Source organism: Camelus dromedarius, chromosome 16, assembly GCF_036321535.1.
Source record: "Camelus dromedarius isolate mCamDro1 chromosome 16, mCamDro1.pat, whole genome shotgun sequence".
Taxonomy (NCBI): domain Eukaryota; kingdom Metazoa; phylum Chordata; class Mammalia; order Artiodactyla; family Camelidae; genus Camelus; species Camelus dromedarius.
The window spans coordinates 31852590-31880515 of record NC_087451.1 but is presented as its reverse complement, the minus strand read 5'-3'; the positions used below and the strand labels follow the sequence as shown (position 1 = coordinate 31880515).

Below are 27926 nucleotides of genomic sequence, written 5' to 3'. Positions count from 1 at the left end.
ACATGAGAAAACCATGCCCCAGGGGAATACATAACCCAGTCCAGGGTGCAGGGAGGTCAAGGAGACTCCCTGGAGCATGCCACATCAGCACAATGCCTTCAAGGATAAGGAGGATAAACCAGGCTGGAGTGGGGGTGGGAGGATCCCAAGCAGAGGGAACAGCCTGGTGCAAAACAACCAGGTGCAAAAGCATGCTGTCTTGAAGCTGCTTGGTTTGGGCGAGGAAGTTGCCAGCATTCGGGTTTTGCCCAGCATCGTAGGCAGATGGGGCCCAAGAAACAGACCAAGATGAGGTCATGGGGCAAATTGAGAGGGTCCGGCTTGAACGCACTTAACCAGTAGCACTTAAGGATTGGAGGGGTCAGATCTGTGAACCAGCTTGTCAAGAACAGCTGTAACAACTCAAGTGCCTCCTCCAAGCAGGTGAGTGCTGCCTCTTGATGGGTATTATTTACACTTTAATGAGGTTTAAGTAGCTTGCCTGAAAACCTTCTCAAGGAACCAGTCCTTGCTCAGATCTCCCTCTGGACACACGTGCGTGCGTTGGGCGGTGGGAGAGGCCGGGAAGACCCAGTGAAGGCCGACCTGGCTGGGGGCAAGCACTGGGCTCACGCAGGCGCAGGAAGGAGGGAGGCGGTACGCTCACTCATTGCCGTCCGGTGGTCGGTCAGGGGCCCTAGATGGCTCCCGAAGGCAGTGGCAATGGCTCACGGCCCAGGGACTGGGGGAGAGAGGGCGGAGGTCCAAGATGGGACCTAAAAGGCCACCCCGGCACCCGAGTGAGTCTGGAGCCTGAGGGAAGTGGCGGGGGAGGCGCCGCTCCCGGGGCTGGACGCGAGCGAGGGGGGTGGCTCCTCCCCTGGCCCTGCCGCCGTGTGTCGGGGCGCGGGGCCGGACGCCGCGGGAGCCGGAGCCTTTTCCGGGGGGCGGGCCTGGCGGCCGCGGCACTAAACTCCTGCCCCGACAGGTGAGCGCCGCGCGCAGGAATGCGGCGGGCCTGACTCACCAGCGCCTCCTTCCTACCTGCCGCCCGCCCCATAAAGCGGTCCCCTCCCCGCCGCCGCCCGCCCTCCCTGCAGCCCGTCCTCCGGACGGTCCCGGCTCGCCCGCGCGCTACAGCCCGAGCCGCCGAGCGGAGCCCAGCGCGGGGAGGGCGCGAGTCCGCGCCAGGGTAGGTCCAGCCTCGGAGCGCGGCTGGCAGGACGCGGGAGGGCAGTCGTGGGGTCGCCGACCGCACCCCGCCGTCCCTCCAGTGCCCCGGGCCGCCAGAGCTTGGCGCCCATTCTGGGACCTCCGAGGGAAGAAGAAAGTGCGCATCCCAGCCTGGGTAGCTGCGCAGGTGAGCTGATTGATGGGCCGGTTGGCTTTTGTTTCCTCCCCTCCCTCTTCCCTCCCTGAAGGCTGACTGCCCGGCCCCGCTAACCCTGCTGCCCAGGGCAGGTGCCCAGCCTGCCAGGGTGTGTCCAGGGGACCGCTGGAGGCAAAGGGACAGGCAGAGCTGGAGAAGGCTCTTGGCTTTCAGACCTCTGGGCTGGAGGAGGGCAGCCGGGACAGAGGCCTGGGCGTTGGGTGAGTGTGGGAGAAGTGGGCAGAGGCCTGGGGGTGGCTGGCAGGCCTACTGGGCGGGCCACTCTGGGATTCACAAAGAAAGTGGGGGGAGCAGCCACCTAGAGGCAGAGGCCCTCCCTGTTTAACTATGGTGACACAGCTCATCTGGGGTCTGGGGAGTCCCTGACTCTCCACTTCTCCCAAAGTGGGGTGGGGGGAGGGAGGGAGAGGGCTCTAGATTGCTCCGGAGGGCAGCGGCTGGACTCCACCCCTTCCTTATGGCCTTGCCACACCCTGAGCCCGAGGATGGACACGGTTATTGCCCCCTCGGACAGAGCTGGAAGTGAAGTATGAGAATGTATATGCTGGGGGCAGAGGAGGGAGAGGAGGGCAGTAGAGACAGCGGGGAAGGGGTGCCTGTCTTATTGGCTTTGATTTCTTTGGGTGCTATGGCAGCAGAGGAGCCAGGAGATGGGAAAACAGGAGGGGAGAGAGCTGTGGAGGGCAGGAGTGGATGTGCTAAGCTGGGGTCCCATGGGGTGGGAGGGAGGGTGGGTATGGGGAGACCTCTGAGCCTAAATTCATGTGGGTCACAACATGTGTCTGCTGTGCCTGGAAGGCCTGGGTGTGCTGCTATGTGACAACATTCAGTGGCAGTCACATACTTTCGGGACCAAGCTGGTACCTAAAAAGGCCCCGCAGCCTGGGGGTACCCAGAGTGGCCTAGAGAGAACGTGTCTCCAGGGCTCTGCCCAGCCTATCCTGGCCACATCTTCCAATAAGCCCACAGTCCTGTCATGTGAGATCTTCTTGTTTTTAACATCAACAACTACTTGTAAAACTTTTAAAGCACAAGTTGCGTTAAAGAAAACACCCCCGAATTCATAACTGACTAGCCCCATCACTGCCATTTTACAGCCTCTGAGTATAATGCGAAGGTTAAATGTGGGGGGAGGTTTCTGGACTGCCCGGGTCTCATCTGGAAAGTGGGGGTAAATCCGTCATCCTCCTCTTGGCTTCCTGTCCAGATTAAAAGGCAATTGTGTACATGGAGTGCTGGGCCTGTGCCCACTGTGTGCCCAGCCTGTGGGCATGGAGGGTGAGTAAGAGCTGGGCTCGGCCCTGCAGTGCCTGTACCTGCGTGTGTAATGGTGCCCCAGGGAAGCCTGAGATTGCAGTCTGTATTGTGTAGTGTGTGGGTGTGGTGCCTATGCCCCAAGGCTGCAGGAAAGTCATTTTCCCCAAGAAGTCCCTCCTCGGCTGGCTCAGGGCTCCCTTACCCCAGGCCCCTCTTAGAGGCTGGCCCCTCCCCAGCTGGCTGTGCCTCTGGATGTGTTGAAGCTGCTCGTGGCTCCTGGGGGCCGCCTGCCTTGGAGGGAGGGAGGTAATGCCTTCATGCAGCCCCCGTGGGTATCCCCAGCAGTATGGGGGCCTCAGCCTCCCAGACCCTGGGGCTGTCCATGCCCCACAAGCCAAGGACTGAGCAAGGATCCAAGGACGGAGGGCCAGTAGGCACAGTGTAGTTTTGGGCCACTGGGGGACTGGCTGTAGAGAAAGAAGCCAGGGTCCTAACCCTTTCCCTGACAGGCCTGCTGCTCTGGCCAGCCCCGTCTCTTCAGCAGGCTGCCCATCTTTTACAGGGCCTCAGGGATGCTGGTGCCTGACCCAAAGGTCACTAATGAGTTGAACTGAGATGGTTTAATAGTGAACCAAAGGCAGATGGGTCTCCTGAGGTGACTGGCACAGAGTGTGTGTGTGTGTGTGTGTGTGTGTGTGTTTGTGTGTGTGTGTGTGGCAGGAGGGGCCTGTAATCTAGCTCAGGGCTAACTTTAGGAAGGGTGGTCTGCTCAGGGGCCCTGAAAACTCTGGGGCAGGAAGAGGTGTAGGGTAAGGCCAGGGACCCCTCCTCTGATGGGCCAGGCAGCCATCGCAGAACTTAGCTGAGTGCAGCAAGCAGCCTCCCCCCTCCCCAGGCTCCAGAGATTGGGAGGGGCCCCCTCCTCCTGGCTGCACCCCCTAACCAAGGGGCAAGTGGGCCAGGACACAGTAGGGCAAGAAGGGGAAGGTAGAGTTGGGGCCTCCTAGGGTGGTCCTATGCCTGCCGAGCCCGACCCAGACCACCAGGGTCTGAAAGGCAAAGGCAGAATAAGCCCTGTTCTGCCCTCAGGGAGGTCAGCACAGAGACCTGGCACTGGAATGAACTCAGAGCCCAGAGTCTTCAGTAGGAGAGGATGGCGGCCTCCCTGGGCAGGGTGCCTGCCTGCAGGGCATCTGGCCACTCCAGGGAATTCCAGGGAAGGGGGAGTGGAAAAGAGGAGTCAGGAGCCCTGGGCCCTGCCACTCACAGGCTGAGTGGCCTTGGAACATCACTGAAATTCTCAGAGCCTCAGTTTCCACACCTGTGCAATGGGAGTGGTGGAGCTCTGACAGGGACCCAATGAGCTGATGCTCTGAGCAGGGCTGTCAGATGTCATATGTCAATTGTTGCTGTTATACAGGAGGAAGAGGATGGCAGGGCTGCATTCCAGCCCGTGGACCAGGCTGCTGCTGGCAGCCCTGCTGAGCCTCAGTGTCCCCGGGGCCATGGGTGAGTCGAGCACGTCCCTGCAGCACCCCTCTTGGTGAGGACTCAACTTTCAAGGCACTGCACTCACCTGGAGGACCTCTAACCAGGTGTCGTGCCCAGACACTCACTTGGCTATTCAACAAACCACCCTCAAGGGCTGGGGAGCAATGAGCCTGAGCCACGTGGCCCAAGAACACCCAGGGGAGGAGACTTGGTCCACTCAGAGAACGGAGGCACTTGCAAGATGTGCTGAGGCTTCAAAAGTCGAGCTGAAAAGTTATATAGGAATTTGGAAGAGAGAAAGAAAGGTGATCATCACCTGCTCTCTGAGTGTCTGCAGTTGGCAAAGGGCTGAACCTGGCTTCTACTGATGAAATTTTGCCTGTCACTGGAGGCCATGCTGATAGCTTGAAACAGACCAGGGTGGGAACATTTACACCATGGAACTTGGCAAATGCTGCAAGTCAAGGCTTCCCCTACCTCATGAAGCCATTGCTAAATATTGCAGCACACCGTTGCCAGGAGAGCACCTACAAGTGCACGTAACAGGTCCTTACTGTGATTTTTGACTGAACAAAACCAAAGGGAATCCCAGTCTTTGGGGAAACTGGAGTTTTACCTCATTCATTTACTAATGACTTACTGTGTACAGGGCTTGGGCTAGACACTGGGGACACAGTGATACACCAGACAGACAGAATCCCTTTTCCCTTGGAGGAGTGGGTGAGGGGGACGGTTAGGGCATCCCTGCCAGCAAATGGGCCAGCGCGTTCGTCTCAGCCCCCACCATCCTTCCCTCCAGACTTGAGTGGACAGTCCAGGTGTGAGACCTGGCTCTGCTGGTTTTTGGCTGTGCTACTGCGCTGACCATATACCCTCTGGCCTCCATTTCGTCCTCTGTAAATCGGGAGAGAATCTTCACCTCCTTCAAATCAGGATGCACATGGGAAGGGCTTGGCCACGGCTGAGGTCCACCTCAGTGGGTCTGCCCATCTCTGCTCCCCAGCAAACCGCTGCAAGAAAGCCCAGGTGAAGAGCTGCACCGAGTGCATCCGCGTGGACAAGGACTGTGCCTACTGCGCCGACGAGGTGAGCCGCTGCCACCACCTCCCTAACCCGCACGCCCCACCCCTTGGTTCTGGCCAAGTCCACACTTGCCACACCCTCAGCCCAGCCTCAAGCCAGGTTGGCGTGGGCAATGGTCAGGAGAATCAGGGCGAATAAATCCAGGGTCAGGGTCAGGGTCAGCTGAGGGATAGGCACTGTCCCCCTGACCCCATCTCCTTCCGGCCAGATGTTCAAGGAACGGCGCTGTAACACCCACGCAGAGCTGCTGGCTGCGGGCTGCCGGCAGGAGAGCGTGGTGGTCATGGAGAGCAGCTTCGAGATCACAGAGGTGCCTGGAGTCGGGGGCGGTGTCCAGGGAGGTTGGGCCCTCCAAGCTCAAAACTGGCCATTTATGAGGGTCCACATTGTCCCCTGGTTGGACTAAGAGTTCCCCATTAGGTCTGGAGAGAATCTCCAGCTGGCTGTTCCCCTCCCCCGGATGCAGGAAACCCTGATCGACACCACCCTACGACGCAGCCAGGTGTCCCCCCAGGGGCTGCGGGTGCGGCTGCGGCCCGGCGAGGAGCAACACTTTGAGCTGCAGGTGTTCGAGCCCCTGGAGAGCCCCATGGACCTGTATATTCTCATGGACTTCTCCAACTCCATGTCTGACGATCTGGACAACCTCAAGAAGATGGGGCAGGATCTGGGTACGGTGTGGAAGACAGAGGGGCAGGGCAGGAGAGAGTAGCCTCACCCAGCTGACGGGGCGCCTGCTCAGGAGGCCAGGGTTCAGGATAGCTGAACCCACTCCTCAAGGAAGGACAGGACATCTGAGAGTCCCTGGTCCTAACATGAGGGCACCAGCTGCCGTGAGGCTGAGCTTAAGCCCCAGCTCCGCAGACAGCTGGTCCAGTTCCCGGCCACCCCGCTCTAGCTTGCCCCGTGCATGGCTCTGGGTCCCCCAAGCCCTCGTTCCCTCATCTGTAATTAGGGACAAGAGCTATTGTGCACGTGAACTGATGTCCAACATGCAAAGTGTTGACACTAGGTGATTCTTCCTCCTTCCCGAGCCCACCCCCCGCCCCCTGTGTCGATGTGGGTCTCAGCTGCCCCCTCTTTCCTGTTGATGCCCAGCCCAGGTCCTGAGGCAGCTCACCAGTGACTACACTATTGGATTTGGCAAGTTTGTGGACAAAGTCAGCGTCCCTCAGACGGACATGAGGCCTGAGAAGTGAGTGACCAAGCGGGCAGGGGTTTGTCCACGTCACCCACCTCCTCTCTACTTGGGCACTTAAGTCTTTGGGTTGAAATGGGCTGAGGAGGCGGTTCCCAGAGAGGGTGGGCACAGGGGTGCGTGCGTCTGCTCCCCTGACTCTCCTTCCCATCTCTGCCCAGGCTGAAGGAGCCCTGGCCCAACAGTGACCCCCCCTTCTCCTTCAAGAATGTCATCAGCCTGACAGAGGATGTGGAGGAGTTCCGAAGTAAGCTGAAGGAAGAGCGGATCTCGGGCAACCTGGACGCCCCCGAAGGAGGTTTCGATGCCATCTTGCAGACGGCCGTGTGCACCGTGAGTGCAGGGAGGGTCCTGCCGGCCTGGACCAGGGCTTTGCTTTTTTATACGAGGGCACGAGCTGCCCACTGGCCTGCTCGGGTGCCAGGCTGAGTGCTCCACGCCCTAAGACAAGCTCAGACCCTCTGAGGGGCCCTCAGTTACAATCCAACTTCAGACGTCTCCAGGCCTGAGCAGTAAGTCTGATTTTGTATTGGCCAGCAAGACAGACATGGCTCTTAGGACTCTGGAATCTTCAGTGTCCTGAAGCCAGCCTCCCACCCAGTCTCCCTGCTAATACCAGTCTCCAGCTGTACTGGAAGAGGCCACTTCTTTTTATATGCACATCAATTTTTTCATTTTGAAAATGATGCATTCCTCTTACAGACAATTTGGAAAACAAAGAACAGAAATTGCCCATAATTTCACCATCATCAGCCAGCCAGTTACTTGGTTTCCTGCCAGCATAGTTTTGTCCCTTTTCCTTATTTTTTTATAGTTGGAATCAGTGTATGTATAGTGCTAAAACCTACCTTTTTTCACCTAATGCTATCATAAATGTTTTCTTCTGTAATACACGGTTTTCAAAATCACCCCATATATTTCTCTAATAAATTGTCATGCACTGCTGTGCCTATTTAAAAAAAAAAAAATTTTTTTAATGGAGGCACTGGGGATTGAACCCAGGACCTTGTGCATACTAAGCACACACCCTGCCACTGAGCTATACCCACCCCACTGCTGTACCTATTTTAACCGACCTTTTTCACCGAACATGCGTGGTGTACATTTTTCTGTGCAGTCGAGAGGTTCTCGCAGAGTGGTTAAGACCCTGTGGGGACAGCTGGAGGAAATTGGCTCACATCTTTCAGGGTGCCCACTGTGGGCACAGCCCCTGCATCTGTTTCCTGTTCCCCATCGCTGGTTTCTCTTGTTCACCGTCATCACTCACATGCTGTCACCTGCGTCGTTCCTGGAGGTGGCACGCTGTTAATCCTGTGTCCTGCCTGAGCCCCATGTTGGGACGTACTTCCGTTGTGACTATGCACGACACTACGATGCGATGCGTGTCCTCAGCAGGCAGCCAGCTTGACCGGCAGCCCCTCCTTCTGCCCCCAGGGGGACATTGGCTGGCGCCCCGACAGCACCCACTTGCTGGTGTTCTCCACCGAGTCAGCCTTCCACTACGAGGCCGACGGGGCCAACGTGCTGGCCGGCATCATGAAGCGCAACGACGAGGAGTGCCACCTGGACGCCACGGGCACCTACACCCAGTACAGGGCGCAGGACTACCCGTCGGTGCCCACCCTGGTGCGCCTGCTCGGCCAGCACAACATCATCCCCATCTTCGCCGTCACCAACTACTCCTACAGCTACTACGAGGTGTGGGGGCTGGGGCTGCGCTGGGGAGAGGGTGTGGGGTGGGCAGTGGTTCATGGACCTTCTCAGATACCCATCCTCCCTCCCTCCCTTCCTCCCTTCCCAAAACTAAGGGTGGGCCCTGGTGGGAAAAGAAGATCATGTGCTCACCCCCCACCTGACTCCCTGGTAGGTGGGAGCTACAAGCAGGCTCCAGGCCTTAGCTTCCCCATCTGCAAAGTGGGTTAACCCCAAAGCTGTTGTCTGGATTCAGAGAGATGACACTTGTCAGAGGCTGAGCCCTGGGCCTGGCATTCTCTCCTGCAGAAGCTGTCCTCGTATTTCCCTGTCTCCTCACTGGGGGTGCTGCAGGAGGACTCGTCCAACATCGTGGAGCTGCTGCAGGATGCCTTCAATGTGAGGGGCCGTGCGGGCTCCGCAGTCTGAGTCCTACTGGGGCGGGGCTGGAGAGAAAGATGAAAGGTGGAGGATGTCTCCAGCCACAGCTGAGAAATAGGATGGGGGAAGGAAGGGTCCCCTGCGGTCCCTGAGGAGCCCACCTGGGTCTGGCCCCAGGCTCTGCTGCCTTGAGCCCCAACCAGCCCAATCCTCCAGGCAGATGGGAGCGCAGCATGGCCAGGGTGGGTGCCCCCCAGCTCCCCCAGGTGGCTGCGCCCCAGTTCCCCCAGGTGGCTGATTGCCCATCCTCTTTTAGCGCATTCGCTCCAACCTGGACATCCGGGCCCTAGAAAGCCCCCGAGGCCTGCGGACAGAGGTCACCTCCAAGATGTTTCAGAAGACGGACACTGGGTCCTTTCTCATCCGGCGGGGGGAGGTGGTATGTCTCCGTCAGGGTCCCAGGGGAGGGGAGGGTGGGCACTGGGCCCTGCGGGGTGGGGTCTGCCTGAACAGAGGTCCCAGGCATTACCTCCGGAGTCAGACAGATCTGGGTTTGAAGCCCCTTGGGTCAGCCCCTTGGGTGAGCGCGACACCTTCCTTGGCTTGTCCTCATCTGCACGGTGGAAATTAACCAGCACAGAGCTCAGAGGTGCTCAGTTGAGTGACTGAGCCGAAGGCGGTGGTCCTTGTTAAAGTTGGTGCTGCTGTTACGGTGACCGTGCCTGGAAAGAGCAAGTTGGCAGCCCTGAGCAAGTGTCCGCAAGGAGCTGGGGGTCAGGGCCCAGGCATATTCTTGAAGCTTGAGCACCAAGAGCCTTCAGGCACAACTGCTCCCTGGTCGTCTGACTGGGCCTGCCTTAGCTGACAGTGGGGTCCCTGCAGGGCACGTACCAAGTGCAGCTGCGGGCTATCGAGGACTTGGATGGGACCCATGTGTGCCAGCTGCCAGAAGCGGACCAGAAGGGCAACATCCATCTGAAACCCTCCTTCTCCAATGGCCTCAGGATGGACGTGGACATCATTTGTGACCTGTGTGCCTGTGAGCTGGTATGACGCAGCCCTACCAGGTGGGAAGGAGGGAGAGGCTGAGCCAACCGCCCTGGGGCCCTGAATAATGAAGCTGAGCCTCCTGTGGCCACATCTCCCTTTCAGGGTGCCCTGAGGGGCAGTGACAGCAGAGGCCTCCAGTGTCCCTTGCCCCCTCCCCCATCCCGCCCTCCACAATTTCATTCCAGCAAAAAGAGGAACAATCACCTCGCTGCAGCTCCCACGGGGACTTCATGTGCGGACAGTGTGTGTGCAACGAGGGCTGGTGAGTGTGTGGGGGGCGAAGCTGGCACCCAGGGTGCCAGCAGCTCCCAGAGAAGGGGCTGGGCCCCTGCAAGGCCCTGATGGGGGACACACCATGTGGGCCGGCTGAGCGGGAGGCAACTGGTCATAGGAGGGGCTAGGAAAGGGGCCTGTCAAGTTGGCAGGCGGATCCAGTTCAAAGCACTTGGAAATACTCAGGTATATGGGATATCTGTAGAAAGACATGTAGGAATCAGGACAGTGGTGGCCAGCAGCCACTGCTCTCTGCATGACCTGGACCCACCAGGGCCCTCTCCGAGCCTCAGTCTCCTCATCTGTAAAACGGGATGGTGAAAACCCAGCCCTCCTGCTGGACCGTGGGGAAGTGACTGGCTCCTCTCGCAGGAGCGGCAAGACCTGTAACTGCCGCACCGGCTCCCTGAGCGACCTGGAGCCCTGCCTGCGGGAGGGCGAGGACAAGCCATGCTCGGGGCGGGGCGAGTGCCAGTGCGGGCACTGCGTGTGCTACGGCGAAGGCCGCTACGAGGGTCCGTTCTGCGAGTACGACAACTTCCAGTGCCCCCGCACCTCCGGCTTCCTCTGCAACGGTGAGCGGTTGGCCAGGCTGGGGGTTGCAGGGCAGCAGGGGCGGCCTGGGTGCCCAGCCCCTGCCCTGTCCCACTGGCTCTGCCTTGAGAACCCAAGTCAGGAGAGCCACCCCAGGAGTCAGAATCCACACATTCAGGCCCAGCCCTCCTCCAGATTCCCTGAGTGCCTCCCCTCAGTCCAGCCCCAACCTGAACCTCTCTCCCTCTTTACAAACTTAATGCACAAGGCCCCTGGCAGCATGACATTCCCCGTGTGTTTAAGACTCCAGCTCCCTCCTGTCAGTGCCCGCCCCTTTCTCCACTCTCCCACCTCACTAGGGTGGGTACTACCCAGCTCAGCCCTCAGTGACGGGTGGTATATGGCGTGGTGATCTTGCCTCTCTCAGAAGATGCTGCATTTCTAGCAGGTGGGGCTTGGATTAACACATTCTTTATAGTCCCCCCAGGACCTAACATTGTGGGGCCCAGGCTGTGGGCACACAGGCTGGCCACGGCTTCCAGAGCTGGGCAAGGGTCACAGAACCCAGATAGGGGCCACATGGGAGGATTAAATGCTTGAATGCAGGAGAATGAATGAAAATCCACTCATCAAGTACTTATTAAACCCCAACTGTATACTGGGGGTCAAGCCACTGCTTTTCTACCCTTTCCTTTGTGTTTGCATTTGTCTGCCATTTCTTCTCTTCAACTGTCCATCCCAGAGTGTGCTCAGAGAAATGAAAGGAGAAGCCAGGATGTCTGGAGAAAGACAGACATTTGGCACAGGCAGAGCTGTGAGAGAGGAGGGGAGGGCTGTTGGGAAGGAGGCAGGGCCAGAGTGTGAGGGGTTTGGGTTCCAGTCCATGGTGGGTCCAATTCCTGTCTGGTCCAAACTTTTTCTGATGGGCCAGGCATTAAACATTTTCTGCTTGGTGATCTATATTGTCTCTTTCACAACTTCTCAGCTCTGCCATCATAGCAGAAAGCAGCCGTAGACAATACATAGGCAAATAATTGTGGCTGTGTTCTAATGACACCTTTGCAAAAGCAGATGGTGAGCCAGATTTGGCCTGCAGGGCATAGTTAATCAACTCTTCTTCTAGTAAGGATATTGGAATTTATCATTTGGGCAAAAGGGAGTCATTGAAGGTGTTAATTTCATTTTCTAATTCTTTGTATATTACCCTTATGTCTAGCCGCCTTGCTAAACTCACTTATGAAATTTAACAGTTTATCTGTAGATGCTTCTTGATATTTTGTGATGTGTTTCTGATACTTGCAGATAATGACAGTGTTACTTCTTGCTTTTCAATACTTATATGTTTTGTTTCTTTTTCTTACCTTATTGAATTGGCCAGGACTCATTAGAGGTTCTTAAACAGGGGAGCCACTTAATTGGATCTGTGCTCTGGGATAATCACTCTGGCAGAGTGGAGGGCAGAAGAGTGGAATGGAGCAGGAGAGAGAAAAGGAAGGAGGTTCCAAAAAAGTGAGGAAGAGATGACTCTGCCCCTGGTTGGAGACATCCTAGCTCCCAAGGCAGCAGCTACAGGCCCTCCCTAGCAGGTGGGCAGCCTGAACCACAGGTGCGAATGTGCCTCTTTTCTCCCCTCCTCTCTGCAGATCGGGGACGCTGCTCCATGGGCCAGTGTGAGTGTGAGCCTGGCTGGACAGGGTTGAGCTGTGACTGTCCTCTCAGTAATGCCACCTGCATCGATAGCAACGGGGTAGGCCTGGGCATGAAGCAGGCAGTGTGGGGTGGCAGAGGGGGTCCCAGTCAGGACCACCCTCCCTCTCAGGCAGGGATGGGGGCACAGCTGGCTCACTGGTGCCTCCTCTTGCCTCAGGGTATCTGTAACGGGCGAGGCTACTGTGAGTGTGGCCGCTGCCACTGCAACCAACAGTCGCTGTACACAGACACCACCTGCGAGATCAACTACTCAGCGGTGAGGCCAGATTCACTGGGTGTGGGCATGGGGACCCTGGGCACAGGGCAGGGCGGACAGGAGGGGCTGAGCCTATGCCATAGGAGTTGGCCGAGCGAGTGAGGTTGCAGGAGCGGGCCTGGCAGGGGATGCCCAGCACAGTGCCTGTCTGCCCCTCCCCACCCAGATCCGCCTGGGCCTCTGTGAGGACCTGCGCTCCTGCGTGCAGTGCCAGGCGTGGGGCACCGGTGAGAAGAAGGGGCGCACGTGTAAGGAGTGCAGCTTCAAGGTCAAGATGGTGGATGAGCTTAAGAAAGGTATGGGGCAGGGAAGGAGGACTAGGCAGGGGGCATCCAGTAGGGTGGGGGTGTCACTCATCTGGGCAGGGCGATAGAGCTGGGCAGGGGGCACATCTGGGTAGGGACCAAAGAGTCTGGGGAAGGGGCATCTGGCTTGGGTAGTGGGCAAATAGCTGGGCAGGGCTGTGAGCACAGCAAAGGCACATAACTAGGCCATGGGAGCATATGGCCTCCTCTCCTCTAGGTCAGAAAAATATTCTAGAAGCCCAGTTTCTGAGTGATGCCCAGCACAGGCACAGATTTGCAGCCTTTGATGCTCTTGAGCAGGGCAGCCCCCCCCCCATCCCTCTGCCCAGTTTGCCGGAAATTCACGTTCTTCCCCAGGGAGGTGTCTCCCATCCGGTGATGGGTGGGGTGGGCCCCCGAGCAGGGCCGTGGTGAGAAGTGGCCCTCACCAGGCCCTGAGGTGCGCTGGGGTGGGACTGGGGAGCCCTGCTGACCATCTGTGGGTACAGCGGAGGAGGTGGTGGAATACTGCTCCTTCCGGGACGAGGATGACGACTGTACCTACAGTTACACCGTGGAGGGTGACGGCGCCCCCGGGCCCAACAGCACCGTCCTGGTGCAGAGGAGGAAGGGTGAGCTGGCGGGCCGGCCTCGGGGATGTGGGTAGCCTGTCAGACCCCAGTGGGGGGAGTGGGCACTGCCTCCTTCCTCCTCCTTCTTCCTCCCTAGACTGTCCTCCCGGCACCTTCTGGTGGCTCATCCCCCTGCTCATCTTCCTCCTGCTGCTCCTGGCACTGCTGCTGCTGCTCTGCTGGAAGTACTGTGCCTGCTGCAAGGTGGGGGCTTCCCCAGGGTCCCCACCCTCCAGGGTCCCCATCTCCCACCAGAGTCCTTGTAGGTGGCAGAGGCCAGGTAAAAACCACGTGTTTCACCCTCCCCACCCTGGCCCCTTGCCTCTGCCAATCATCAGTGGCTGGATACCTGGGAGCACCTGCCCTGGGTTCAACCACATGCAAATGGCTGTAAGAGCCAACAAGGAAGGAAGGGTCCTGCCCCCACCCGGAGCGGACAGTCTCACTGGGAAGGAAAGACAAGAGACAGGAAAGCTTGGAGCAGGGCACAGCATGGAATCCTGAATTATAGGGAACAGAGGCAACGCTCATAGTAACCCCCAGTGTTGGGGATATGAGTGTGTGATACATTTGAGAAAGTGGTTTCTTCTCTGCAGGACTTCTCAGAGCCTTTGATCTAGTTGTATGCAGGATGAACCTATAAGAGAGGCATGGGGAACAAATTCAGTGCTTCCCACATGACTTTGCTCACAAAACCTTCACTTTACAGAGCATGTGGCAGGACCAGGGTCCTACAGCACAGAATTTGGGAACCCTCTGCCCCCTTAACCCTCTGGACCCTCCCTGTGTGCCCCACACCTAGATCCCTGCAAGTGCCTGGGTATCCTAGTGTCTGGGGCAGGCACTGTTGCCCGCTCTGGACCATTGGTGTGGGTGGGAGGTGGTGGCTGGAGGGGTTTACCTGGGCGGAGGCGGCTGTCTCAGCTCCCGTCTCTACCCACCTTCTCTTCTAGGCCTGCCTGGCCCTTCTCCCTTGCTGCAACCGAGGTACGGCCCCGGCATTGGCGGGGGTGGTGGGGCTTCTCTCTCCTCCAGATGGGGTGGAGGGGAAGTGGAGGCCAGCCTGCAACAGAGGCGGGAGGCCCTGGGTCCCACTTGAAGGGGTGTGGTGGGGAAGGGTCTAGGGAGGGGCCCCATGCTGAGTATCCTGTCCTGTAGGTCACATGGTGGGTTTCAAGGAAGACCACTACATGCTGCGGGAGAACCTGATGGCCTCGGACCACCTGGACACGCCCATGCTGCGCAGCGGGAACCTCAAGGGGCGGGACACGGTCCGCTGGAAGATCACCAACAACGTGCAGCGGCCTGGCTTTGCCTCGCATGCCGCCAGCATCAACCCCACGGAGCTGGGTGAGGGCCAGGGCTCGGCACCACGGCTCTGGGAGCTGCCTTTGGGGCCCAGAGCATTCTGACCGCTATTCCCGGGTCTGGGGTCACATCATTGCTGTCTTCTCTGGGTGTTGGGTGGAGGCACGGGCCTGGTCACCTCCTACCCTTCCTGATGGTGCTGCAGGCTTCAGGTGCCCCTCACCCTAGCATGGCTCCTGGAGGGGATTTCTGCAGTGCCACGTGCAGGGGCTGACCAGCCCCATCCCTGCCTGCCCATAGTGCCCTATGGGCTGTCCCTGCGCCTTGCCCGCCTTTGCACTGAGAACCTGCTGAAGCCTGACACCCGAGAATGTGACCAGCTGCGCCAGGAGGTGGAAGAGAATGTAAGGGCCAAAGGAGCCAATCCTGGGCCACTGGCATCTTTGGGCTGGGTGTGAGTCAGGTGGCAGGAAAGCAGAGGGAACCTGGATTCTTCTGGGCAGGAAAGAGGGGCTTCCTTGGACATATGCCTGGCCTGGGATCGTCCTGGGATCTGCTCCCTGTGAATGCTTCCAGAAGGGTAGAGGCAGTGTGCATGCCTGTGACCACGCCCCGAGCCAAGCCTGCCAGGTCCTCTGGGCCTGGATGGCTCTGGGTGGAGAGGCTCCTCCGGGGCCCGAGCCTCACAGCCCTCCCTTGCCTGGCAGCTGAACGAGGTGTACAGACAAATCACAGGCGTGCACAAGCTCCAGCAGACCAAGTTCCGGTGGGTCCTGGGTGCCCGGGATGGGGTAGGGGAGCTGCCCACATAGCCGGCTGTGGGGGGTTTCCCTCAAGCAGATTGTGCCTCCACCCCAGGGACCATTGGGCTCATGGTCCCCACTTTGTCACCCACAGGCAGCAGCCCAACGCCGGGAAAAAGTAAGTGGAAGACACAGGTGGGGCAGCGCTAGGTGCCTGCCTTCTCTGCCCCCTGCCTCATCTCCATGTCCATCTCCATCCCATAGGAAGGTGGGGCTGTTTGTGTCAGTCCTCGGGTAGGACCCTCATGGGCCAAATAGCAACGCGAAGCCCTCACCAAGATCCAGCCCCTGTTCTAGAGTAGGCGAACCGCGGGGAACCAAGTGGACCCGGGCCCTGCCCCCATACTGCGGACAGGCCCCAACCAAGTGCCAGGGATAGCCCAGCCCCCAGCCCCAGCCCTCCTCCACGGCCAAAGGCCCTGACCCCAGAGGCCCCACTGGGTGCCGAGAAGGTGGTCCAGCGGGTCACACGCCTCTTTCCCAGTTCCTACCCCAAGTCCTGGCCCCTCAGGGGAAGAGTCAGGGCATAGGGGCTCAACGCAGAGGGGACAGGACAGAATACAGCTCTCACTGAGCACATCACCCATCAACAAGAGCCATTTAGACGAGCACTCTGAATGCCTCCAGTGGGCCAGGCCTCGTCCTATGGGCTGTGTGTGTGTGGTTATCTTATCCACCTCTCTCATCAGCCAGGTGAGGTAGGTACCGTTGCTGTTCCCATTTATGGTTGTGGAAACTGAGGACCAGAGAGGCTAAGTAATGCCCCAAGTTCCCTAGCTATGAAGATCTAGAGCCAGGATTTGAACCCAGGCCATCTGGTTGCAGGGTCTACACCCTTAGCATCTTTGCATCACCAGCCCTTCACCCAGTGAGGTGGGCGGGGGTAGCAGCCTCATTTCACAGAGGAGGACACTAAGGCTTCAGGGTGAGGTGGTGGGGCCAGAGTGGGCCTCCAGGACTGCCTGGTTCTAAAGACTGCTTTTTGCTGCCTGGAATCTTGTCCCCGGATGGGAAGAGGACAGGGAGGAGGGGCGGGTGGGACTAGGGCCATCCTCCTGGCCCGCCTGACACCTCCCCACCTGACTCCCCCAGGCAGGATCACACCATTGTGGACACGGTGCTGACGGCACCCCGCTCAGCCAAGCAGGCTCTGCTGAAGCTGACAGAGAAGCACGTGGAGCAGGGGGCCTTCCATGAGCTCAAGGTGGCCCCCGGCTACTACACCCTCACTGCAGACCAGGGTAGGTGTGAGGGCTCCCTGCCACCTCCCATCCCCATGCGGCCCCCTGACCCCCATCTGACTGCTCCCCAACACCCGCGCAGACGCCCGGGGCATGGTGGAGTTCCAGGAGCGTGTGGAGCTGGTGGACGTGCGGGTGCCTCTCTTCATCCGGCCAGAGGACGACGATGAGAAGCAGCTGCTGGTGGAGGCCATCGACGTGCCTGTGGGCACTGCCACCCTCGGCCGCCGCCTGGTGAACATCACCATCATCAAGGAGCAAGGTCGGTCAGGGTTGGGGAGCAGGGGGCAGAAAGGGGGCTCCGGGGCCCCTTGTTCCTCCGGGCAGCCCAGTGGAAGTGGGACCCAGCCGTGTGGCCTAGGCAAGTCACTGAACCTCTGAGGCTTGGTTTCCCCATCTGTAAAATGGGTTTCTGGCTCTTGTGAGGGATGTGTGGCTGAACCTCTCTGCACAGTGCCTGGTAGGAAGCTCTCAGTGTGGGGAGTTCTCTTAGGATCACAGAGGGTGCTGTGTCCTCCTGGAGCCGTCCCACAGCACCCCCCCAAGCTCTTCTCTCCCTATGGCCTTTAAATTTAGGAGATTGAGCAAGTCTCCCTAGGATGCCAGGACATCAGAGCAGGAAGGGAATGGACCCCAGGACTTAGTCCTGCTCTGCCCCAGCCCTCAGTCTCAGGACCTCATCTCTGGTCTTGCTCCTGCCTGGCCTTTCTCTGCCCTGACCCTTCCAGTATGTCAGTTGGACACTGTTCCAGCCTCCTCAGCTTTTTCTGGAAGACTTTTCCACCCCCTTTTTCTGCCGTTCCCAGAGAGCGCTGGGAAGAGGGGTGACAAGCAGACTCCTGGAGTCTGGGCCGGGTTGGGCCAGAGGGAGGGTGGGAGCTGAGAAGGGACTGAGGCCAGGATCCCTGACCGATGCCTGGCTCCTTGCAGCCAGCGGGATCGTGTCCTTTGAGCAGCCCGAGTACTTGGTCAGCGGCGGGGAGCACGTGGCCCGCATCCCCGTGGTCCGGCGCATCCAGGACAATGGCAAGTCCCAGGTCTCCTACCGCACACAGGACAACACAGCGCAGGGCAACCGGGTAAGGCTCCGCTACGGGGTCATGGGCGCATCCCAGGGGCCTAGTGGGGCAGAACATGGCAGCTGCCTGAGTCCCTGGATGCTGGTGGTGGCCTGGCTGGCCTCCCAGGGACATGTCCACCCACTCCTGCCACCCAGGTCACCAAAAGTGCCTGCGGTGCCTTGGGTGAGGCCCCATCATGTCCAGACCATCCGTGTCCCCCTTCCAACAACCCAGGATCCACCAGGACAGCCAGGCCCTTCACAGAGAAATAGACTCCCCTGTCTACTCTAGTCCAGGAACTTCGGGCGTCGTGATGTGGGATCGAAGTACCCATGTCCCCGGGCAGAATCCCCAAGGGCTGTCACTCCTGGGTCCAGACCGCAGGAGCAGCCCTTCAGGGCAGGGAAGGCCAGGTGGTGGGCCAGCGTTTCCTTATCGCTGAGCCCCAGTCCCAGGGAGCAGCCAGATACAGGTGCTGGACATGCTTGGCTTGGCTTACAGATTTGTTTTTCTGCATTTATTATCAACATTTATTTTGGTTTTTTTTTTTTAGTATTTTTTTTTTTAAACGGCAGTGCTGGGGATTGAACCAAGGACCTCATGCATGCTAAGCACTCACTCTTCACCTGAGCTACACCCACCTTACTGCTCCAATGCTCCCAATAAAACTTCCAAAGAGGAATTTGTATGTCCATAACGTTCACTGAATATGTCATACTATAGAGATCCTGGCTATCCTGTTACGCTTTTATAAGGATGCTTTGGTATTGAACTAGTTTTAAAAACATTTTTATTATTTCCCAACTTTTTAATTTGAAAAAACTTCAAGCCTACAGAAAAATGGAAAGACTGATAAAAGTTAACACCTGTCTACCCTTCACACAGATTCACCCATTGCTACTAGTTGCTTGCTCTCTCTCTCCTTCTATGTAATTGTCTGCATGCATGCATGTATATACACATCCATGTATCTGTAGACCTGTGTCCTTAACTGCAGTGAGAGAGGGGGAGAGAATTGTGCTATGTTTACTTTTGTTTGCTGAACTATTCAAAGTAAGTTGTAGACTTCACGTAGACCCTAAACAGGCACCTGCTAACAAGGTCATTCTACATAATAACTATGACATAATTACCAAACTTAAGAAATGTCACATTGTCCTCGTAACTAATAATTGGTCTATATTCAGATCTCCCACATTCACATGTTCCAGTAATGTCCTTCATAGCCTCCCCCCTCAATCCAGGAACCACTGAAGGGTCTAGTGCACTTGTCATGTGTCTTTAGGCTCCTTTAAAATAATTCCTCAGCTTTGTCTTTTGTGCCTTTGACGTTTTTGAAGTGCCCCCCCCCAGGTCAGTGGTCTTGCAGGCGACTCCTGCTTTTCCTACAGTTGCTCTCTCACTGTCTGGGTTTTGTAGCCTTTGAGTTAGTTTGTCCTCTGCCCAGCAGCCCTGGCTAGCGGTGCCTGGAATTGAATGTTAGCTTGAAGCGCCACCTAGTGGTGTCATGTGAGAAGGGTTTCCCACACACACACCCTGGTTGCAGTTGGTCTAGTGCCCACAGGTACACACTCATTCCAGGATGCTCAAGAAAGCTCTGGGGCATTGAAAAAAGAAAATTGGAGCTGGTGGGAGTGCCCCACCCAGGAGGCAGGGCTGGGGGCCGGCAGGATCCCAGACTTCAGAGCCACAGGGTAGGGAATAGTTCTTCCCTCCCTGGTTGGGGTCTGCAAGTCTTAGCTCCTTGGGCTGAGTGCCTGCCTGTGTGCGACCCTCCGTATCTACATCCTGTCTCTCTCTCTCTGTGCCTTGGTTCAAATCCCAGATCCACCACAACTGTCTGTGTGAACTTGGACAGGATTTTTCACCTGTTTGCCTCTGTTTGCTCACCTGTGAAATGGGGACAATATCTCTACCTCACACTGCCATGAGGATTAAATTAGCTAATATTTGTAAAGTGCTTGATGTACATGAGGTGCTGTGTAAACGTGAGCCATTTTGTGTTCCTGTGGGATGGTCTGTGTGAGGGTCTCTGCAGTATCTGTGAGACTGGGGGGGAGCATGTGGCCACAACTCATCCCCCAGTCCTGAGCTGACCTGGACCCCTTCCCACTCCCAGGACTACATACCCGCAGAGGGTGAGCTGCTATTCCAACCTGGGGAGACCAAGAAGGAGCTGCACGTGAAGCTCCTGGAGCTGCAGGAGATGGACTCCCTCCTGCGAGGCCGCCAGACCCGCCGCTTCTACATCCAACTCAGCAATCCCAAGTTCGGGGCCCGCCTGGGCCAGCCCCAGTCAGCCACTGTCATCATTGGAAACCGAGGTGGGCAAAGCCTGGAGTCAGCTTAAGCAGGCAGGGCTGGGGGCCTCTTGACTAAGGCTGACAGCCTTAGCAAGTAAAAATACTGGACACTCAGTTAAATTTGAATCTCAGATCAATAATGCCCATGTTAGTAGTATAAGTACGTCCATGCACTATTTGGGATATACTTATCCTTAAAAACTATTTGTTGTTTCTCAGAAATTCCAGTTTAACTAGGCATCCTGCGTTTGTCTGGCAACCTACTCTCAGTCAGAGAGGCTGGGGTCACGTGGCACCAGCCTGCTGCTGGCCGTGAATCCCACTGTTAGGCCTTAGCCCTTTGACTTCAGCCTGAGTTCCAGCTAAAATGCAGGTGTTCCCAGAATGGGTGAAAAAGTTCTTATGGGTCCTTAGCCTCTGGTACGGTTGTGTCTGGGAGCCCACCCGGAGAGGAGGTTTGCAGAGAGATGGGAGGGGGAGGAGGATTCTTGGGGTAGGGGAGGGAGGAAGGGGGTGGGGCGGAGCAAATGTTTTCACTTGGGACGTTCCCATGGCTGCCAAGGGAGAAGGAGGGGCAAACTCCCTCCTCCTTCTCATCCCTCCATAGACCCACCCGGGCCCTCCACCGAGTTTGGCAAGATGCCCTGTGCCTCACCAATGGGGACACTAGCCTGCTAGTCACCCCCTTTGGCAGGTCTCAGTTGAGCGCTGTGGGAGAGGGAGTCTTGGTATTTAACTGGGCTTCTGGCGCCCCCTGGTGGTGAAGGTGGGTTCCTGCCGCCTCAAAGCAGGGGCCTTTGAGCTGGCTGCCCCGCCCTGGCTTGACTCACTACAGACGAACTGGACCTGAACTTCATGAGCCAGACCCTGTCATCACCCCCTCCCCCTCGGGGTGAACTGGGTGCCCCCCAGAACCCCAATGCCAAGGCCACTGGGTCCCGGAAGATCCACTTCAACTGGCTGCCCCCTCCTGGCAAGCCGACAGGGTACAGGGTAAGGTGAAGTGATGATGGAGGGGGTAGGGAGGTCTGGCACCCACTGGGAAGTTGGGCTGCTGGAGGCCAGAGGGCCCTTGTGGGACAGGAGAGGGTATGCTTGGTCTCAGTGGGCCTAGCATGAGTGGATGGGGGACCCCATCTGTGCCAAGGGGAGGGAAGACCAGTTCCTGGAATGTGGCCCCACCAGCCCGGAGACACCCCTGCTCTGCTCAGTCCTGCTGTGTGAACCTGGCAGGTCACTGAACACATCGGTGTCTGTGTACAAAAGGGACAATGAGAGCAGGGGTCAGTGGAGGGATAATTGGCCCCAGCTCTCCACTGACCAGTCCCACCCTGGGAGCAGGTGAAATACTGGATCCAGGGTGATTCAGAGTCTGAAGCCCACCTGCTCGACAGCAAGGTGCCCTCGGTGGAGCTCACCAACCTCTACCCGTACTGTGACTACGAGATGAAGGTGTGTGCCTACGGGGCACAGGGCGAGGGTCCCTACAGCTCCCTGGTGTCCTGCCGCACCCACCAGGAAGGTGAGGCCTTCTGACCCCAGCTCCCCTGATGCCAGCGCGCCCAGCCCTACCCCCACCGCCGCTGCTGACAGCTCTCTTCCTGCACCCACCCCCCACCCAGTACCCAGTGAGCCCGGGCGTCTGGCCTTCAATGTCGTCTCCTCCACCGTGACCCAGCTGAGCTGGGCTGAGCCAGCCGAGACCAATGGCGAGATCACAGCCTATGAGGTCTGCTATGGCCTGGTCAATGAGGACAATCGTAAGGACCTGGATCTCTCCTTCTGTCCCCAGGGGTGGCAGCTGTGGAAGGAGAGGGCAGAGGGTGGGAGGGAGGTCACGGTGTCCAGGATCAGTGGAATAGCCCCATATGCCTGGTTGCCGGAGACATCCTTAGGTTTGTGGTCAGGTTTGAGTTGCATTCTCAAGCCAAGCCCAGGAGCCCCCAGAGCAGGTGGCGATGGAAGGCCTGAGATTATGTGTGTTATGGGGTTACCTGCCCGTCCAGGTAACTAGAGTGGCTCAATTTTACACCTTTCTCTTAGGACTCAGAGCAGCCTGGGGTCCCTTCCTCCTCTCTCCCAGGGCTGTGTGTCCACCCTTCTAAGTGTTGGGGAGGAGAGCTGCTTCCTCTCTGCTCTCTGCTAAGGGACACCCAGTGGCCCTCTTGTGTAACCTCCATTCTGCCTTGGTGCCCTTAGCTCCCACAAGCCTCAGCCTGTCCTCAGGTGCAGGTTCAGGCCTGCCTCTCTTCTCCCGTCCTGGCCCATGTGACCACGGACAGCTGCGGCGGGTGTCTGAATGTCTCCAGCTTTGATTCCTCAACAGAGCATTTGGGGTTTTGTTGTGGACAGGGAGGCCCGGGTGGTAAGGGCGCCCTCACCTCTGGAGTCAGCCTGGACACAGGACCCTTAACCAATTGGTAGAGGTGACCGTGGGGTCAACTTGAGTCTCGTCTGTCTCTGACACTTAGCGATGAGCCCTGTGGAGATTTGGTGGGACACTTCTCTGAGCCAGCCGTGTCCAGGTTCTCAGGGCTTGGCATGCAGCTGGGGTTAAGTAGCTGCTTGCTCTCGGCCTCCTTCCCCAAACCTTCTGGGTACAGGTGAGAGGCTGTGCAGTGGTCCTGCTGCATCAGAGGCAGGGACCAGGCCAGAACCTCGAGAACCCCTCTGAAGCACTCTCCCTGCCCCAGGACCCATCGGGCCCATGAAGAAGGTGCTGGTGGACGGCCCCAAGAGGCGGACACTGCTCATTGAGAACTTGCGGGAGTCACAGCCATACCGCTACACGGTCAAGGCTCGCAACGGGGCAGGCTGGGGGCCTGAGCGGGAGGCCATCATCAACCTGGCCACCCAGCCCAAGCGGCCCATGTCCAGTGAGTGGTGGGCGGGGAGGCACAGGGCAGACAGGGGAGGACAGGAGGCCGAGGCTGGGGCCCTGGCTCACCCACTCCCACCCTGCAGTCCCCATCATCCCGGACATCCCCATCGTGGACGCCCAGAGTGGGGAAGACTACGAAAGCTTCCTCATGTACAGTGATGACGTGCTCCGCTCCCCGGCCAGCAGCCAGAGGCCTAGCGTCTCTGATGACACTGGTGAGTGAGCCTGGGATTCCTGCAAGGAAGGTGGGAGTCCTGGGTAATGGGTGGGGCTGTCACTGGTGTCCAGAGAGAGCGAAGGAGTCAGTGACCACTGGGCATGAAGATCAAGACTAAAAGTCCCCTCTCAGGCCCAGACAAGTATCTGCAGAGCTGACAACTTGGCAGGCACCGTGCTGCTCTGGGTACAGAGGGGACAGAGCTGATGTGGCCCCATTAAGCATGTGCATGTCTGTGTGTGGGACAGGCAGACAGACACGTGCTTGGGAGCAGATGCACACAAGCTCGTGCACATGGGACGGGAAACACAGTTCTGAGACTGGAAGGCTCACCAGCTGTGCCCTGGAGTCAGGCCACTTCCCAGGGACACGGCTGTGAGGGAGGAGGCAGGCCAGGCCCAGGAGTCCCAGAGTAGCCACCTGACCAGTCTCACAGAGCAGTCTGTCTACACTGGTCCTGCTCCTCCTCCATCCTCGATTCCTGTACAGTGTCATGCAAAGAGCCCTCAACGGGGACTCTTGGGTCCTCAGTTTTAGCTCTGGCTTCACGGCAGGAATTCAGAGGAATCACTTACCCTCCCTGTGCCTGTTTTCTGATCTGTAAAATGAGATGCCAATCACATAGGAGTGGAAGTCCTCCAGGATTTGAATTTTCTTCCATCCTTACCTATACCAGGCCTCCCGTGAACATACTGCTGCCTTCACCGGGCTGAACTTGGCTACAAGGAACCCAAGGCCAAGGGTCTTGAGGGTTTTTAGGGTCTGAGGTGAAAGCAGCTGATAGGAATCAGGTGCCCCAGCTCAGCTACACTGCACTCAGCTACCTGCGAAGCACTCTGGCTTCTGGAACTGTCCCTGAGAAGCAGGCAGGGAGAGATCACGCTCCATTATACAGATGGGAAACTGAGGCCCAGAGCAGGAGGACCTCACAGCTGGAGACAGAGCCAGGGCTCGGCTCCAGAGGGCCTTCCTCGCTGGCTGCAGCTCCCTGCCCTCGCTCATCTGGAGAGCTCTTCCACCTCATGGGCTGAGGGTCTCGCCTGCCTCTGGGCTCCCCCCACACACACCCGGATCCCAGAGAGCCGGAGGACAGGCTCACGTCGTCGCAGCGCCGCCAGCCTCCCCCCTGGGGCCCCTCCACACAGCCACCCGTGCCCACTGGCGGTGCCAACGCGGCCCTTCGTTGTTCCCAAGGCAGCGGCTGGAAGTTCGAGCCCCTGCTGGGGGAGGAGCTGGACCTGCGGCGCATCACGTGGCGGCTGCCCCCGGAGCTCATCCCGCGCCTCTCCGCCAGCAGCCGGGGCTCCTCCGACGCGGCCGAGCCACCCCGCGCGCCCCCGAATGACGGCACCGGGGGCGCGCGGGGCGCTGGCGGGGAGGGAGGTGACCGGCACGCCCCAACCCGCACCCGCCTAGGCTCACTCCTTTGCTGCGTCGGGGCCCCAGCTGGAGCCTGTGCGGCCAGGCTGTCCATGAACTGGGGGCAGACCCCAGAGCCAAGGGACCTCAGGGCAGGCATTTGGGCTCTCCCCAGGGCAGAGCTAACTGCGGGGGCAGTGAGTCCCCCAGCAGGGCTTAGCAGCGCTCAGACTATCCACAGTGGCATCCTGCCAGGCCAGAGGACCTGGGCTGTGGAAGCCTAGGAGGGCCCTTGGACTCCTCCAGGGACATGGGCCTTTGTTCCTGGTGGGCTGAGGGAGGCTGGTTGTATTTATGCCAAGGGCCCCAGAGGGTAGGTAATCCTGGGAATTCCCAGGGCCGCAGCCTGTCCCAAGGGACTCCGGGTCTGATCCAGCTGACCCTGCTCTCCCCTGCAGAGCACCTGGTGAATGGGCGGATGGACTTTGCCTTCCCGGGCAGTGCCAACTCCCTGCACAGGATGACCGTGAGCAACGCTGCCTACGGCACTCACCTGAGCCCGCATCTGCCCCACCGCGTGCTGAGCACATCCTCCACCCTCACTCGGGACTACCACTCACTGACCCGCACGGAACACTCGCACTCGACCACGCTGCCCAGGGACTATTCCACCCTCACCTCCCTCTCCTCCCAGAGTGAGTGCCTGCACGTAGCCAGCCTCTCCCACTGACCCGGCCTCTCTTCCAGCTCCTAAAGACTCGGGATATGGCCTGCTAGCCCTCTACTGCCCATCCTCCAACACACACACATTTCCCGTCCCCTCACTCTTGTTTTGTCCTGCCCTAGGCCTCCCTCCCATCTGGGAAGACGGGAGGAGCAGGCTTCCGCTGTCCTGGGCCCTGGGGTCCCGGAGTCGGGCTCAGATGAAGGGGTTCCCTCGCTCTGGGGACTCACGAGACTCTATAATCCTGGCTGGGCAGCCAGCAGCGCCCTCCTGGGGCCCAGGTAGTACAGGGTGGTCATCCTGTTTCCACAGCTGTCCTGCTCCATCTGTCACCCATCCACCCACCGCAGCCACTGCCCATGCCACCTTACCCTCCATTCCATCTACATCAGTGCTGGTGCCTAACGCAGCCTCCATCCTCATCCCAGGGGTGCCGGGCTGGGGCAGGAGAGGGGCGAGGCCAGCTGAGGAGGGTGGGGGACCAGCTGACTCACAGGCTCACCCTCTTTTGGCACAGGCAGGGCCCATACCCACTCTGAGGACATTCGGGAGGTGCTGGGTGGCCTGGACAGGGTGTTGCAGGGTGAGTGGGCCACCTGGCCAGCAAGCAGTCAGTGCAGTTACTACAGCTGAGGGAGGTCAGGGGTAGAACCAGGACTTCTGCCCAGACACCTCTGACACAGGCTGACTGTGGTCTCCTGTCTCCAGACTCCCGCTTGGCTGCAGGTGTGCCCAACACACCCACCCGCCTGGTGTTCTCAGCTCTGGGACCCACGTCTCTGAAAGTGAGCTGGCAGGAGCCGCAGTGCGATCGGGTGCTGCAGGGCTACAGCGTGGAGTACCAACTGCTGAACGGCGGTGAGGCACGGCTGCTGTTGGGCACTGCGGGTGCAGCCTGGCCCCATGCTGACACCCAGGGGCACCCGGCTGGCAGGAATCCACCCAAGTCCCTTGAACACTAATGTACACCCCCGCTTTCTGAAGGTCTCTCCCTCCCTTCCACGCCCCCCACTGCCCTTCATTGCCTTCCCTCTTCTGAGTCCTCATCCATCTCCCTGAGCCTCCAGATCATTCCCACTGCTAGGTTTCACCTAACAAAGCCTTGTCGGCTGAGGGCCCCAGGGCCTCTGCTGGCCTGAGGTGCCTTTCCAGGAAGCAGCACTTCTTTGAACAGACACACTTGTGGCAGCACGACCCAGGCCCATAAAGAACCCAAACACAGTTGGGATTTTAGGTTCTACTCATCCCTTGTATAGCGTACATCCTGACCAACCATGCCATACCACCTGTACCCGAACCACAGCTCATCCTGGAGGGGAGGGGTGACTAGATCTGGGCAGCAGCTTAGGGAAGGGGCGAAAACAGGCCAGGGGTAGGAATAATGCTGTTGGGTGTCTGCCTCCACCCGCACCCCAGGTGAGCTGCATCGGCTCAGCATCCCCAGCCCCAGCCAGACTGCAGTGGTGGTGGAAGACCTTCTGCCCAACCACTCCTACGTGTTCCGCGTGCGGGCCCAGAGCCAGGAAGGCTGGGGCCCAGAGCGTGAGGGTGTCATCACCATCGAGTCACAGGTGCACCCGCAGAGTCCACTCTGCCCCCTGCCAGGTGAGCTGCCTCCTCTGCCCCGACAGGTGCCCCCACCCCACCTGCACACCCGCTGACACTCTTCCTCTGCTGCCCCCAGGCTCTGCCTTCACTCTGAGCACGCCCAGTGCCCCTGGCCCACTGGTGTTCACGGCCCTGAGCCCAGACTCACTGCAGTTGAGCTGGGAGCGGCCTCGCAGGCCTGATGGGGATATCCTCGGCTACCTGGTGACTTGTGAGATGGCCCACGGAGGAGGTGCTGCCCGCCTCAGGGTCAGGGGGCCAGGGAAGGGTTGGAGAGGGAGCCACAGAGGCTAAAGGCATCTTCCCTGCCCAGAGCCAGCCACCACGTTCCTAGTGGATGGTGACAGCCCCGAGAGCCGGCTGACTGTGCCGGGCCTCAGCGAGAACGTGCCCTACAAGTTCAAGGTCCAGGCCAAGACCACCCAAGGCTTCGGGCCGGAGCGTGAGGGTATCATCACCATCGAGTCCCAGGATGGAGGTAGGCTGCTACACCCCCACCTCACCCCCACCCACACCTTCTCCTGGCACCACCCTGACTGCCCCCTCTGCCCACTCCAGGCCCCTGCCCGCAGCTGGGCAGCCACGCGGGGCCCTTCCAGCACCTGCTGCCGGGGGAGTACAGCACCATCACCAGCACCCACACCAGCACCGCCGAGCCCTTCCTGCTGGGTGAGCCGCGGGTGGGGCTCCTGGCTGTGCCGGGGAGCAGAGCTAACTGAGGAAGGGGGTGGGAAACAGGAAGGGTCCTTCAACACCTCTTCCCTTGCAGATGGACTGACCCTGGGGTCCCAGCACCTAGAAGCAACTGGCTCTCTCACCCGCCATGTGACTCAGGAGTTCGTGAGCCGGACACTGACCACCAGTGGAACCCTCAGCACCCAGGTGGACCAACAGTTCTTCCAGACCTGAGCTCCCCGCCCCCCTTCTCTCCTTGACGCTGCCTCAGCTACACCATCCTTGGGCCCCCGGTGGCCCAGCCCACCCACATGCTGATTGCAGGGCTGGTGCCTCTGGCCACAGAGCAGGGGTATGTGTCCTCTGGGAGGCATGAAGTGGGCAGAGGTCCTGGAAGGCCCTTCTGGCTGCTCTCCTGCCCCAGACCCGAGCCCGTTTGTAACCAAAGAGCTGGAGCCAGCATGACAAGGACCCAGCTTCGTTCTGCACTTAATAAAAGATTTTGCTACCATTGGCTCTGTCCTGCCCATGCTTCT

The 27926-nt window shown here is 58.9% G+C and overlaps 1 protein-coding gene across 7 annotated transcripts; it reads left to right on the top strand.

Moving 5' to 3' along the window:
* Nucleotides 1–175: 175 nt before the first annotated feature.
* ITGB4 (integrin subunit beta 4) lies at nucleotides 176–27901 on the top strand. Of its 7 annotated transcripts, none has more exons than XM_031469099.2 (41): nucleotides 176–423; nucleotides 4047–4135; nucleotides 5121–5203; nucleotides 5409–5510; nucleotides 5667–5871; nucleotides 6299–6395; nucleotides 6560–6731; nucleotides 7833–8096; nucleotides 8400–8489; nucleotides 8788–8910; nucleotides 9354–9518; nucleotides 9707–9783; nucleotides 10167–10369; nucleotides 11972–12075; nucleotides 12196–12294; nucleotides 12461–12590; nucleotides 13088–13210; nucleotides 13308–13414; nucleotides 14164–14197; nucleotides 14369–14560; nucleotides 14819–14922; nucleotides 15226–15284; nucleotides 15416–15439; nucleotides 16414–16562; nucleotides 16645–16824; nucleotides 17493–17641; nucleotides 19743–19947; nucleotides 20762–20919; nucleotides 21268–21448; nucleotides 21549–21686; nucleotides 22620–22802; nucleotides 22891–23022; nucleotides 24842–25078; nucleotides 25230–25388; nucleotides 25625–25690; nucleotides 25816–25965; nucleotides 26524–26712; nucleotides 26792–26947; nucleotides 27029–27193; nucleotides 27274–27384; nucleotides 27485–27901. In XM_031469099.2, the coding sequence occupies exons 2-41, from the start codon at nucleotides 4057–4059 to the stop codon at nucleotides 27622–27624; spliced, it is 5484 nt and encodes a 1827-aa protein (XP_031324959.1). In that variant the 5' UTR covers nucleotides 176–423; nucleotides 4047–4056; the 3' UTR covers nucleotides 27625–27901. The 7 variants fall into 7 exon arrangements, with proteins under 7 accessions (XP_031324959.1, XP_031324957.1, XP_064351588.1 ...); XM_031469097.2 differs by lacking the exon at nucleotides 176–423 and adding an exon at nucleotides 930–1339; XM_031469098.2 differs by lacking the exon at nucleotides 176–423 and adding an exon at nucleotides 1449–1569.
* The last annotated feature ends 25 nt before the right edge of the window (nucleotides 27902–27926 follow it).

Coding starts and splice junctions, on each gene's coding strand:
- ITGB4 (XM_031469099.2), top strand. CDS start 4,057: ATGGCAGGGCTGCATTCCAGCCCGTGGACCAGGCTGCTGCTGGCAGCC. Junction 25,079..25,229: donor CACCTCCCTCTCCTCCCAGA/GTGAGTGCCTGC, acceptor GTCCTGCCCTAG/GCCTCCCTCCCATCTGGGAA. Junction 25,389..25,624: donor AGCGCCCTCCTGGGGCCCAG/GTAGTACAGGGT, acceptor CTTTTGGCACAG/GCAGGGCCCATACCCACTCT.